At 37.4% G+C, this 13,445-nt stretch overlaps 1 protein-coding gene across 3 annotated transcripts in view; it reads right to left on the bottom strand.

The window, feature by feature from the left end:
• Positions 1–10,452, bottom strand: part of LOC149841088 (uncharacterized) — a 64,911-nt gene extending 54,459 nt beyond the window's left edge. For all 3 annotated transcript variants that reach the window (XM_090003582.1, XM_090003584.1, XM_090003583.1), the window contains exons 1-3: positions 10,123–10,452; positions 8,952–9,320; positions 8,561–8,820 (exon numbers count right to left, since the gene is read on the bottom strand). In XM_090003582.1, the coding sequence (XP_089859708.1) occupies positions 8,561–8,820; positions 8,952–9,320; positions 10,123–10,245 (752 nt within the window). In that variant the 5' untranslated portion in view covers positions 10,246–10,452. The remainder of the gene's footprint in view (positions 1–8,560; positions 8,821–8,951; positions 9,321–10,122) is intronic.
• Positions 10,453–13,445: the final 2,993 nt, after the last annotated feature.

Genomic DNA, 13,445 nt, shown 5'->3' with positions numbered 1-13,445 from the left:
TTAGATTCACAAGAGAAAGTGTCAAAAATGACACTAAAGCATAACCCTTAAAAAGGGTATAACTGAAAACAAAATAAAAATAAAAAGGTATTCTTTATTGATATGAAAAACCAATTGCTTAAGAAGCATTGGAATATAATACAAGAGGGGCTGCACCCCTTTATATACACAGCTGAAAGAGGAGGACTCAATAGAGCTGTTGGACTGTGTCCAACAACTCTATTGCTAGTCAAGTCTGGACAGGACTTGACTAGCAACTGTCATTCTAGTTCAAACTGAGCTAGATGACATAAAGACAAAAAATAAAAATAAAGAAAAAAAGTTACAGAAAAGAAAGAAATAAAAAATATATTTATATATATATAATAATAATATAATATATATATATATATGTACAATTTTACATTTTAACACCCCCCCTCAAACTTACGGTACAATGAGCGAAAGTTTGTCTAAGAGAAAGTGAAATCGGGGAGCAGCGAGAGGCTTTGTAAAGAAGTTTGTTAACTGATATTCTAAAGTGACATATGGCAGATCAATTATCCCGTGTAGATATTCCTCTTTGACGTAGTAACAAACATTTCGATGTGTTTGGTGCGTTCGTGGAATATTTTGTTACTGGCAATGTAGATAGCACTTTTGTTGTCACAACACATTTGTGAAGCCTTTGTTGCTTCAGCTCCCATATCAGCAAGCAGTCGTCAGAGCCAAACTACTTCCATGGTCGTGGTTGCCATGGCTCTGCATTTAGCTTCGGTGGATGAGAGAAATACAATCTGCTACTTTTTACACCTCCACGAGATCAATGATTCCCCTAAAAAAATACAAAAACCAATGGTTGAGTATCTGTTATTGGGATCACCTCCCCAATCAGCATTAGTATATGCAATTAAATCAAGAGAAGAGGAGGAAGATAAGAAAAGTCCTCGTGAAAGAGAGGACTGGATGTATTTGATAATACGCATGACTGCTCCCATATGAACAGAAGTAGGAGCATGTTGAAATTGACTTGCTGTGTGAACAACATGTGCTATATCTAGTCTGGTAATGGATAGATAGGAAAGTGCCCCGACAAGCTGTCTGTAAAGAGTAGGGTCTGCAAGAAGTTCTTCATCATTAATCTTCATTTTAACATTAACAACTTCTAGAGTGTCGACTTTCTTATCATCAGTAATACCAGACCTGAAAACAATATCAAAAACAAATTTAGTCTGAGATAATAAATATCCTCTAGGAGAATAAGCAACTTCAATGCCTAAAAAATATCTCAACAAGCCTAAATCAGTCATTTTAAAATGAGATTTAAGAAGTGTTTTGATCGTTTCAACTCCCCGTTTATCGCTTCCGGTGATGATCATATCATCCATATAGAGAAGAAGCACAACGATCTCTGCATCAGAATTCTTAATAAACAAAGCAGTGTCAGTTAAACAGAATTGAAAACCAATATCAATCATAACACGACTAAACCTATCATACCAAGCTTTCGGTGTTTGTTTAAGTCCATAAAGAGCTTTTTCTAAGCGAAGGACTTTACCCTTAGGAATACTTAGACCAGGAGGGGGTTCCATGTATACTTCTTCAACTAGCTTTCCACTTAAAAAAACATTTTTGACATCCATTTGAAAAATAGACCATTTTTTTATAGAAGTTAAGGCAATTAAGGTTCGGACAGTTGTCATACGAGCCACCGAAGCAAAGGTTTCTTCATAATCAATCCTATATTCTTGGGCATAACCTTTGGCTACTAATTGGGTTTTATATCTTTCAAGAGTACTGTCACTCTTGGTTTTAATTTTATAAACCCATCGACATCATACAGTTTTCTTCCCTGGAAGAAGATTATTTTTCAAGTGCACATGGAGGATTAAACTCTTGTCGCCTGGAACATTGAATACTAGTATCCCTATGAACTTCTTCATTTTCAACATTATGATTAAGATCAATAATTCTTTGATCATCATCAAAGTTACAGTCAAGGTCATATTCATCAGATGTTGATGTTAGATCTAGCAAAAAGGAGTACTCAGTGACGTCTTTTAATTTTCTAAAATCAAAGAAGCTCTCCTTTTCAAGAAAGGAAACATTTCTAGACACATATAGTCTATTATTTTTTAAGTCAAAACATATATAACCTTTCTGATTTTCAGCATATCTTAAAAAGGCACAGGGAATCGCACGAGGGGAAAGTTTATCATTTTTGTCAGTAAATATGAAACATTTGCACCCAAATATTCTTAGTCTAGAGTAGTCTGGAGAAATGTTCATAAGTTTTTCAATGGGAGTGATATTTTGTAACGAAAAAGATGGCATCCTATTAATGAGATACGTGGCAGTTAAGGCAGCTTCTGCCCAAAAGTCTTTCTGGACTTGATTTATTATTAATAAAGTCCTAGTGGTTTCTATAATATGGCAATGTTTTCGTCCCGGCAGTCCATTTTGTTGAGGTGTATAAGGACAAGATATTTGATGTGTGATGCCATGCAATTTAAGATAATTTTGAAAATTTGTAGATAAAAACTCTCCCCTTGAATCTGTGCGAAAAATAGCAATATTATTTTGAAACTTGTTTTTAACCATATTATGAAAAGTTTGAAAGTATGAAAATACTTTAGACTTATGTTTGAAAAAGTAAATCCACGTATGTCGGGAGAAATCATCGACAAAAATAACATAGTAAACAAATCCTCCTTTAGAAATTACTGATGCAGGACCCCAAACATCCGAGTGTATTAATTCAAGTGGTCTTGAAGAGAAAAAGGTTCTGTTCTGAAATGGTAATATTTTCATTTTGCCAAGAATACAATCTTTACAATCAAATGATTCAGAGTTACAAAATTTCCCTAGATTTGAAAAATGTTGGATTTTGGCTATATGTGGATGACCAAGTCTCTTATGCCACAGTTCAAACTCTATTTTCTGAATATTATAACAAAAAGCTTTCTTCGGCATTTCCAAAAAATCCATGTAATAGAGTCCTCCTTCTCTATGGCCTTCCCCAATCAGCTTGCCTGACTGGCGATCCTGTACCCAACAACCATGAGAAGAAAAGAAAATATTACACCCATAATCAGAAATTTGAGATGCAGATAAAAGATTTAAATTTAATTTGGGAACATGTCTAATTTTTGGAATAGAAAATTTCTTTGTTTTATAAATTTTTTCAAAATTTCTTATTCCTTTTATTTCAAGAGAAGTCCCATCAGCAGTAAAGACCTTTGACACACTTGTTTTATTTTTAACACATTTGGATAGACTTTGATTATTTGGGGTCATATGAAAAGATGCACCAGAGTCGAGGAGCCAAGAAATTTTACCTAGATCAGAAAAAGATGAGGCTGCTGCGTCGGTTGAAGATTCAGATGAGGAAGAGGCACCTTTGATGAGAGGCTGAAGAATCTCCATTAGTTTGGCCAGGAAAACTGGTCATCCTGATCTTTAAGCTCTGATCCAGTAATTGCAGCTCTTTTTTCTCTCAGGTCCTTAAGTTTGAGACATTGTGGCCTGTAGTGTCCCGGTTCATGACAGTGATGACAAATAACTTTCTTCTTATCATAGTCACCATTTTGTCGGTTAAAGTGAGGAGGCTTATATGATCAAACATGATTCCCTGGTCTAGACACGGCTAAAACCGAATCATCTTCAATTTTTGAAGAACCTTTCAGGAGACGATTTTCTTCCATTGTTAACTCTTCAATAGTTTCAACAATAGAAGGAATTTTCCCCGGTGAAGGAGGGCTGATTTAGTGGTTTCAAATTCCGGCCTTAATCCAGTGATAAACTGGTAAAAATGTTCAGCATCGAGTTGTTTCTGACAAAGCTCGATGTCTTCGGCACAATGCCACTTTGGTTCTAAAAGGGAAAGTTCTTCCCAAAGTTTGGACAACCCATTGTAATATTCACGAATAGTTTTGTCTTCTTGTGTCATCATTCGAACTTTTTCTTGGAGGTTGCATACGTGTGCAATATTTTTAAGGGAATACATATTCTTAAGGTATTCCTATGTCTTATCAGCATGATCAAATTTGGCAAGACTTGAGCATTTTTTAATGTCAACGCTATTGATAATCCATGACATTATCTTCGCATGAGATATTCTCCATTCTTTTTATTTCTTCTCGTATGAGGCAAGAGCCTTGATTTTCTCTTCTTCCGATAGAGGGACCTCTTTATCTCCCTCCTTTTTAGTAAGAGATAGCTTAGGTTCCGAATCAGAACCATCCACAATCCCCCATAGGCCTTTTCCCCATATATGGTGCTTCATGATTGAAGCCCATGTTACATAGTTCGTATCGCTTAGTTTGATAGGCATGATGGTGATTTTATCATTGTCATCCATTGATTACAAGGAGAGAAGGAATAGGGATAGAAGAGAAACAAGAAGAGAAATGAAAAAGAAAGAAGAAAATACAATACAACAAGATGTGAAATCTTCCCCAATAAAGTGATAAAACACTTCTCTTCAAGTGGCGAACACTTTTGCAAATGGGCACGAAAACTGAGGCAGCTTTTTCTCAATATCTAGTACTTCCGCTACTCTGATACCATGAAATGAAATAGGGATCTTTGAAACACGAGCTTAGATTCACAAGGGAAAGTGTCAAGAATGACACTAAAGCATAACCCTTACAAAGGGTACTGGAAACAAAATAAAAATAAAAAGGTATTCTTTATTGATATGAAAAACCAATTGCTTAAGAAGCATTGGAATAGAATACAAGAGGGGCTGCACCCCTTTATATACACAGCTGAAAGAGGAGGACTCAATAGAGCTTTTCGACACAGTCCTGTGTCCAACAGCTCTATTGTTAGTCAAGTCTGGACAGGACTTGACTAGCAACTGTCATTCTAGTTCAAACTGAACTAGATGACATAAAGACAAAAAATAAAAATAAAGAAAAAAAGTTACAGAAAAGAAAGAAATGAAAAATATATTTATATATATAATAATATAATAATATAATAATATTATTATATATATGTACAATTTTAAAATAAGATGAGAGAGAATCGTTTACGGTGGTTTGGACATATTCGACGAAGGCCTAATGATGCTCCAGTTAGAAGGATGGAGAAATGGGAAAATATATTAGTTAAAAGAGGTCGGGGTAGGCCTAGGAAGACATGGATGGAGGTGATAAGAAAGGATATGAATGCTTTGAACCTCACCGAGGACATGGCATTGGATAAAAATGAATGGAGGAGAAGGATTCATGTGGAAGACCCATAATGATTTTCTTTGTTGGTTCATATCGCCGACCCCAATTGTTTTGGGATGAAGGCGTAGTTGTTGTTGTTGTTGTATATGTACAATTTTACATTTTAACAAAGCAAAGTACCATGCCATGGCAACTACGTCTAAGTTAGCATGGTTGAGACGGTTATTAGAAGATTTAGGAGTTAACATTGCAGAACCCTCTAGATTATGTTGTGACAACAAGAGCGCAGTATATATTGTAAGCAATCATACATTCCATGAAAAGACCAAACACATTGAAATGGATTGCCACTACATTCGCGAAGAATTTTTGAAGAATACCATCACGTTGCCTTATGTTCCATCTGAGTATTAACTGACAGATTTCTTCACTAAAGCGCTTTCGTCACCTAGATTTCAGTTCTTAGCAAACTCTCGATTATTACACAGTGAGTTTAAGAGGGGTGTTAAGATAAGCTTCTAATATATATATATATATATATATATATATATATATATATATATATATATATATATATATATATATATATATATATATATATATATATATATATATATGTGTGTGTGTGTGTATATGTAAAGCGGAATAACCATCAAGGGTATTCCGGTCATTTTACCTTGTAATAGTAGTCAGCCCATTAGGGGCTGACTGTTTAAATTAATATTTTTTGTTTTTTAGTAATGTTTACTTTTTTATACCTTTATTGGGACAGCTCCAAAAGTTAGTTGGGCTGCTCCCTATTCCCATTGATTGTTATAAATAGGGCTTCAAGCACTTGTAAACCTCAATGCCTTTTGAGCATCTTATGTAATACAAAAGCCTTTATTTGACCCTTGTGTGGGTGGTGTGGAATGATCAATCAAGTGTTCTTCTTGGTTGGTTGTGTTCTTGTAAGTCCATAACAGACACTTGTTTGCTTTTGTTTTCATTTCATTACAGAAACAATACAATCTATCCCTGAAAATTGTCCTCATTTCCAACCAATCACTTCTTCATCATGATGACTCGGGCAGATATCCAATTCTGAGGACCAGCATGAAACAGCAGCTACAACAATACGCTTTATTCTCCACAAGAAGGGAAACAGTTCAGGGTTGATCTTTTCACCTACAATATTAAAGATATTGGCTGTTCCAAATTTGTTAATAATGTCAGACCTAGACAGTAATTACCTCTCATATTTCATGATCAGCAGAGGTATCCATTGAAGAACAATGCTCATGGTAATATGGGTTCATCAACATCAATCACCTTCTGAACTTGTGATTTCGAAGAGATAAAGAAAATTTACATCATAATATTGGGAACCCTGAAGAGTAGAGAGGGAGAAGAAAAAAATCACTAAAGGTCACCCATGTGAAACTGGTCAGTGGTAACATGCCCCTGTTCAAAGGCCAATTTGAGGTTGACAAGGAACATTACAATATGTGGAGCCAATGACAAGAAAAAAGCCAGACATAACAGCTGATAATTAATGGGAAATTGTAACAAAAAATTTGAAGTGATAAAAAAAATTTACATCAAACTATTGGGAACCCTGAAGAGTAGAGAGGGGGAAGAAAAAAATCACTAAAGGTCACACATGTGAAACTGGTCAGTGGTCACATGCCCCTGTGAAAAGGCCAATTTGAGGTTGAAAAGGAACATTACAATATGTGGAGCCAATGACAAGAAAAAAACCAGATATAACAGCCGATAATTAATGGGAAATTGTAACCGCAATTTGTAATCAAGAGCATGGTTGACAAAAGTGGTTGCAGATCATCAAGCTGTCGCCTAAGTTCATGAGGAACCAGAGGCATCAGATTTTGATGTGTGCATAATATTGAAGGGAAGCAAAAAGTGCAGAACAGTGTCCAGTTATCAGTGTTCCACCAACTAAGATTAATCAACAATGTTAATCTCTTTGCTCTTCAAAATCCCACTTGATACAGTAGACTATGATCAAGCCTGACCAGGATTGGATGAAACCAGCTGTCAATCCTATCTCTACTAGCCTATGTAGGAGATATATTTAGTTGTAAGTCTTCCAGAGGCAGTTACAGATGTAAAATTAGTTATGCATGTCATCCTTTCTGAGTGTTTCTGTAAATTGATGTTATCAAGAAATATACATTTTTGAGTGTTAAAGATAGCAATTTTGTGTAAAGGACAAATACAAGCTCAGAAATCTGTGCTTCACAACACAATCATCTTTTACACTATGATGCCATCTTAGAAGTTGATAGTCACTCATACTCCTTACTCTATTCATTGATGCTGTGAATGTACTAGAAATTCTGTATGATAGTAAAGGAAAAGTTCTCTAACCACAGGTTCTAAATCAGATCTAATCATGATTCTGTGTCAAATAAAACTTTTATCTAAACTCTACTAAAAAAGATAGACCAATCTTGGCCAAAATAATGGATAATAGAACAATGGCCATAGAATTGGTTTTACAGTAGGCTTAAAAAGGAAGCAAGTGTCCTTTTGGGTATCTCAACAGCCAGAACACACATTTCTTTAGGTTCTTGAAATCTCATAGACATCTACAACTTCTTTTATTGATGTCCTTGTGCTTGTGTAATGAGCATTAGTAACCAAGTCTTCATTAAGCACTCATCCACTTGTAAAATTTCACATCACAAGTCACAACCTATGGCACAGGGATTCGTCCAGCAGGGTGCCACACCCGCGTCGACGCGACGCGACTCGGGTGCGGTCAAGCCGACCCTGGGTGCGGTCAATGCACCCAGGATCATACATGTCCAAATCGGGACTTTAAAAAAAAGTATTGTTAAAAATTAGTGTTACTGCTGTTAACTGTTATATATATATATATATATATATATATATATATATATATATATATATATATATATATATATATATATATATATACCCTCCCGCACCCAAGTTTTTTTAAAGTGCCGCGTCGCCGCACCCACACCCGCACCTATATGACATAGGTCACAACTGACCCGTTTCTTTGAACAATACAAATCTATGGCCTCTAACCGACCATTAGTACTTCATACTTGTACACTTCAATTTGTTGAGTCAGTCAACCAACTCCTGGATTTGGCAAAGCCATGAACCAGCAAAACAACTCAAAGTTTTGAAACTGTATATGACAATTTGCTCCATCTCAAGTACTACAGTTTGACACTGACAACCTCCCACAATGTCTTAACAACCCAACATAAATGAAGCAACAACATAATTCTTCTTGGGTTTTCCCAAGACTTCAGTTTTAATCTATGTTCAGAATTGGAAGTTGAAATAAACAAGTTGCAAATCTCAATTTAGATATCCATATACCAAAAATGGTACAAATATGCATCCACACCGACACTGACCTATATATAAGTCTTTCAATAAAATCCTCCTCCTTCATCCGCAGGAGTGAAAACCGTGTTTCATCACCCAATGCAGACCAGAAATCCACAAGAGCTTCACAAGAAAGCCTGGATGTATGCAAAGCACATGTTTCCCTTGTCCCATGTCCTCTCCCGTAGCTTATCATCCCTTGGCTTAGCCAACCTCGTCCTCCACCACCACAAGCATCAGGATAAAGCAATTCCCTCTCACGTTCCCTTGCCCGTGCACAATCAAAAACCTGAAAACTCAAATATTTGTTTTAATAACTTAGCCAAATAAGTGAAATATAGGGCAAAACCAATCAGGTCAATCTTGTCTGTGGAGCAATGCATGCATACGGTATCAAAAATATAAAAGTGTTTCACATACATTTTGAAGTGCATCAAGTGATGGTCCATCCAGAAAGCAATCCAATGGAGTCAGCATCCCATCCCGAGTCGTGGCCAAGCCTCCCCATGGATGAACCAGTGGGTCATTGGCATCATCGTGGCAGCGCATAGATGCTATATTAGGTCCATTGCAACTCCGGTTTCTACAGCTTCCAGACTTGCTTGTGAAATTCCCCCTTCCATTTTCCTGTTGTAATGACTTTCCATACATGACAATCTGTTGAAAGCTTTCAAGAAGCAACCCATGGCAACGGGAGCAGTAGAGGTTCTTCCTAGCCTGCTCAAAGAGCGCCTGCTTGTCGATTCTCAACAGCTCACGCCGTGCCGCAGGTGAGAGCTCACTCCAGAACTAATTCGAAAGAATCAATTCAAGTAAGCAACAATGTTAGAACTTAGCGAATTTGATGAGTCGAATAGCCCGTTAAGATAACTCCATAGTAAGATTCCAGAACTAATTCGAAAGAATCAATTCAATAAGCAACAATGTTAAAAAACAAATTTTATGATTCTATTGTCCCAACTCTACCGTACGACTCCAATTTAGAAAATGTGGGGAAGGAAGGAATTCAATAAGTAAAAAGGCCCAATAGAACAACAACGAGCTAGTGCCTAGCGATTGATTAAGCTGATCTCATTCCACGGAACGAAGAGTGCGTCAGGCCAAAAGGAAACTCAATGAGCAATCGATTCATATTACACTAGCTTGCTCTGGAGCTCTAAAAATAGAAGTATCCAAAAACAAAACAAAAAAAGAATCTTTCAAGAAGCTTGTCACAGATCAATGACTCTGAAGCAACTAATGAAATGGTCAATGACATAAATTTCACTACATACTTTCACAGTCTATCGTCAAATTGGATCTAAATCTCCCAGAAACTGATCAAATTTGCATCCATTTAAAAGAAGTAGAAATCACAGACGAGTCAAAATGATTAACCAGAACTCGATCGGCTAATCCGAAATGGTTACACGCATTAACTCATATCAAATACGCGATTCAACAGATTGATTCCCGTCGAAACTCGGAACGATTCTGAATCCGAAACGCAACCAAATCAATGACAGAGATGCGATCACGTCAACATGTATCAAAAAAGGAGCTTGAGAGAAAAGAAAAGAGAGACCGATGGCGATTCTGCTTTTTCACTTGCCTTCTGGAGATGATCGTAAGAGATGTCGTCTCGAAGTTTCGACCAAATGCCATTAGACGACGCCGATCCCGATACGCTCGACGGATTGCCGAATTGAACATTCTTCCGCGCAATTCCGGGCATCTTTCAATCGATCAGGATCGCTTCCATCCCCCGGCAGATTAATCCCCGGAACGACGCAAATCGAACCCCCGCCGTCTGAGCTTCGTTCGAAGGATCGGATGGGACGGACGGGAAAAGCAAGGCTGCAGGTCGGAAAACTATCAACGGAGGAGGAGACGGGGGAGAGGAGAGGAGAAGTTGTCTTCTTCTATTTGGGCCGATGGTGGTGGCGATGATGTAACTATGTCGTTACTGGTATAGGAACACGGGTCGCCTCTGTAAAATTCTTTTCTGGATCTGGGTCTCTATCTCGCTCCTTAATTTTTATGTATCTTTTGTACTGTTGACTGAACGTACAGTTTATTTAGAACAATTCAGGAGTGCAAGCTGTATTCAGTGTGACAAATATCGGCGCTTTTTTTTTGCAAAAAAAGGAAAAAAATTGTGATGATGTAGTTAGCCGATAAAGTGTACATGTCAGTAGAAAATACTTTCCTGGTTTTTTTTCTCTTTGTCAAAATTAAAATTCGGAAAATTTTTAATTTTTTTCATAGGAAAAAGGTAATTCGCAATATTTTCCCCTTTTTTCTGTTGTTTTTGAAACTCCTAAAACAACTTGCTTATGCATTACAGTCTCGTAATCCAACCCCTTTTTTCTATTAGACAGATTGTATTTGCATATTTTTTTGAAAAGCACAGATTGTATTTGCATCTTTTGGTTTCAGAAACGTGGTTCCTTCTTGTAACCATGAATTTGACCATTTAATATATTTTTTTTGAGGCAGTGAAAGCTTTTTTTTTCTAAAAGGCAAGCTGGGATTAGGCAGACTCCCACCAATTATACAATCATATTCCATTGAGATTCGAACTTGCAACATCCCAACACAAGGAGACGTGTACTAACTCTTCCGGCCAAACAAGGGAAGCCCCCATTGGTAATCCGACCTTTGAATCTCATGGTTGTCATTACCGAAAATTATGCGAACCAGTCGAGTTGTTTTGGAGACAATAAACTAGGGTAACATGGACCAGTGGTTTTGTAGTTTTACGACTCTGCGTGGGTAAGGTCGAGTGGTGGGTCCATGTATCTGTACAGTCCGGTGCAGCCTACCATGATCTTGGTCTCACTGAATTCTTCTTATGGTTCACCGTTTTTTGGTAGCGAACTTTGTTTAAGAAAAAAAGGGACTTTACGAATGGGGCTCCGCTTGTCTTGTCTGGCAGGAGCAGTTAGTGCACGTCACCTTGTGTTGGGACATTGCAAGTTTGAACCCCAAAATGGTATGGTTGTATAACTGGTAACCCCAGCTTTCTCTGTCGAAAGAAAAAAATAACTTAAAGATCACGGAAGGCATGGATTTAAGCAAATGGAAATACTTTCATCATCGACCGTATATTCACGGGCCTCATCTTGGTAAAACCCTTTTTTTTTTTGAAATGCAAGAAAAAAAAAGAGGATCAAGCGATTGGGGTGATCACAAAATCACCTTTTTTCTTTTCTTTTTTGATAAGATCACACCATCACTTATTCAAACAATGGCATGAAAGGGTATCCTTGTAGGCCCCATTTTTTGTAAATTAGGGCTTGGGAGGCCCAAACCATTTTATTTTTAATAGGTAAGCTGGGTTTGAAAGACTGCTGCCTCGTAGCATAGAGAATAAAGCAAATTACAAGAGATCAAGACCAGTCCAACACCAAGGGACACCCAACATTATTTGACCGAATTTGTTGAATAGGTGGTCAGGGTGATTAGGGGTGGCAATCGGGTCGGGTTGGCGGGTCAGAATACCTCAACACGAACACGACCCATTTATTAAACAGGTAGGATATGGCAAACACGAACACGACCCATTTATTAAACGGGTAACCCAACGCAACACGGTTAACCCGTTTAATAAATGGGTCGGGTTGACACGACATGATTACACGAGACGGCGACCCGTTTATTAAACGAGTCGACCCGATAACATAGACACGATAACCGCATAGGCACACACCACCACTACAGAGGAGAGGTCTCAGGTTCTCGGCTGCGGCTGGGTAGGAAGGAGTTAGGTGGGTGACTAAAGTGTAAAGTTAGGAGTTAGGGTTAGATAAGTTAATATATATATATAAACGGGTTGCGGGTTGATGGGTTCGTGTAAACGGGTTGACCAGCCCGCCTAAACCGTTTATTAAATGGGTCAAACGGGTTGGCGGGTTGGCATACCCCTAACACAAACACGACCCGTTTAATAAATGGGTTAGGCGGGTCGACCCGTTTACGACACGAACCCGTTTAAGACAAACCCTAACCCGGCTATGAAGCGGGTTGGCGGGTCGGGTCAGATTTTGCCACCCCTAAGGGTGATTGCCCAGATCACTTGATGCTTTTGGTTAAAAGTTTAAAACATGGATCAAGTTCCTGGCATAAGCACTTTCTATAGTGGTTCCACGCAATATATATATATATATATATATATATATAGGAAAATTGGTTTCTCCTAATCGTATGATCATACGGTGTGGACAATGCAATTTTTTTATATTTTAGGCCATGTTTGGTAAATCTAACCTCACATGTGTTTAGCATGATCCATTGGTAAGGAATCAACTCTTTGATCGTATTTTTTTGACAAAAAAAAAAATTATGAGCTTTGAAATTTATAAAATTTATGATCCATTGATTTTTTTTAATCCTTATAAAATCCTGCTAAAATATCACAATTGGATGATTTAAAAGTTGATTTCTACTAAACTAACCATGAAAATCACATCTGTAATATCATATTTCAAAAAAAGTGTTGAAACAATGAAAATTGAGGTCATCCACACCCTCTTACTATTAGGAAGAATCTCTCTCTCTCTCTCATGTATATATATATATATATATATATATATATATATATATATATATATATATATATATATATATATATATATATATACATACATACACATGTGTGTGCGCATGCGTATGCGCACCACAACCACTAGAATGAGAACTACCAATTGAACTAGGTGATTTTGACATTTTCTCGCAAATCCATTTGAGTAGTAGATGTGTTCAGCATGGTGAATTTGCCAGGTATCAACTGTTGGAGGCCTAGCTCTCTCTCTCTCTCTCTCTCTCTCTCTCTCTCTCTCTCTCTCTCTCTCTCTCTCTCTCGTGCAGCTACCAGGAAAGATGTCATTGGCGAGGCGAAAGATCTGCTCTCTCTCTCTCTCTTCTTTTTTTCTC

The sequence above is a fragment of the Nuphar pumila genome, chromosome 4, assembly GCF_984573655.1.
Source record: "Nuphar pumila chromosome 4, dmNupPumi1.hap1.1, whole genome shotgun sequence".
NCBI classification, from domain to species: Eukaryota; Viridiplantae; Streptophyta; class Magnoliopsida; order Nymphaeales; family Nymphaeaceae; genus Nuphar; species Nuphar pumila.
This window is presented reverse-complemented; position numbering and strand designations above follow the sequence as displayed.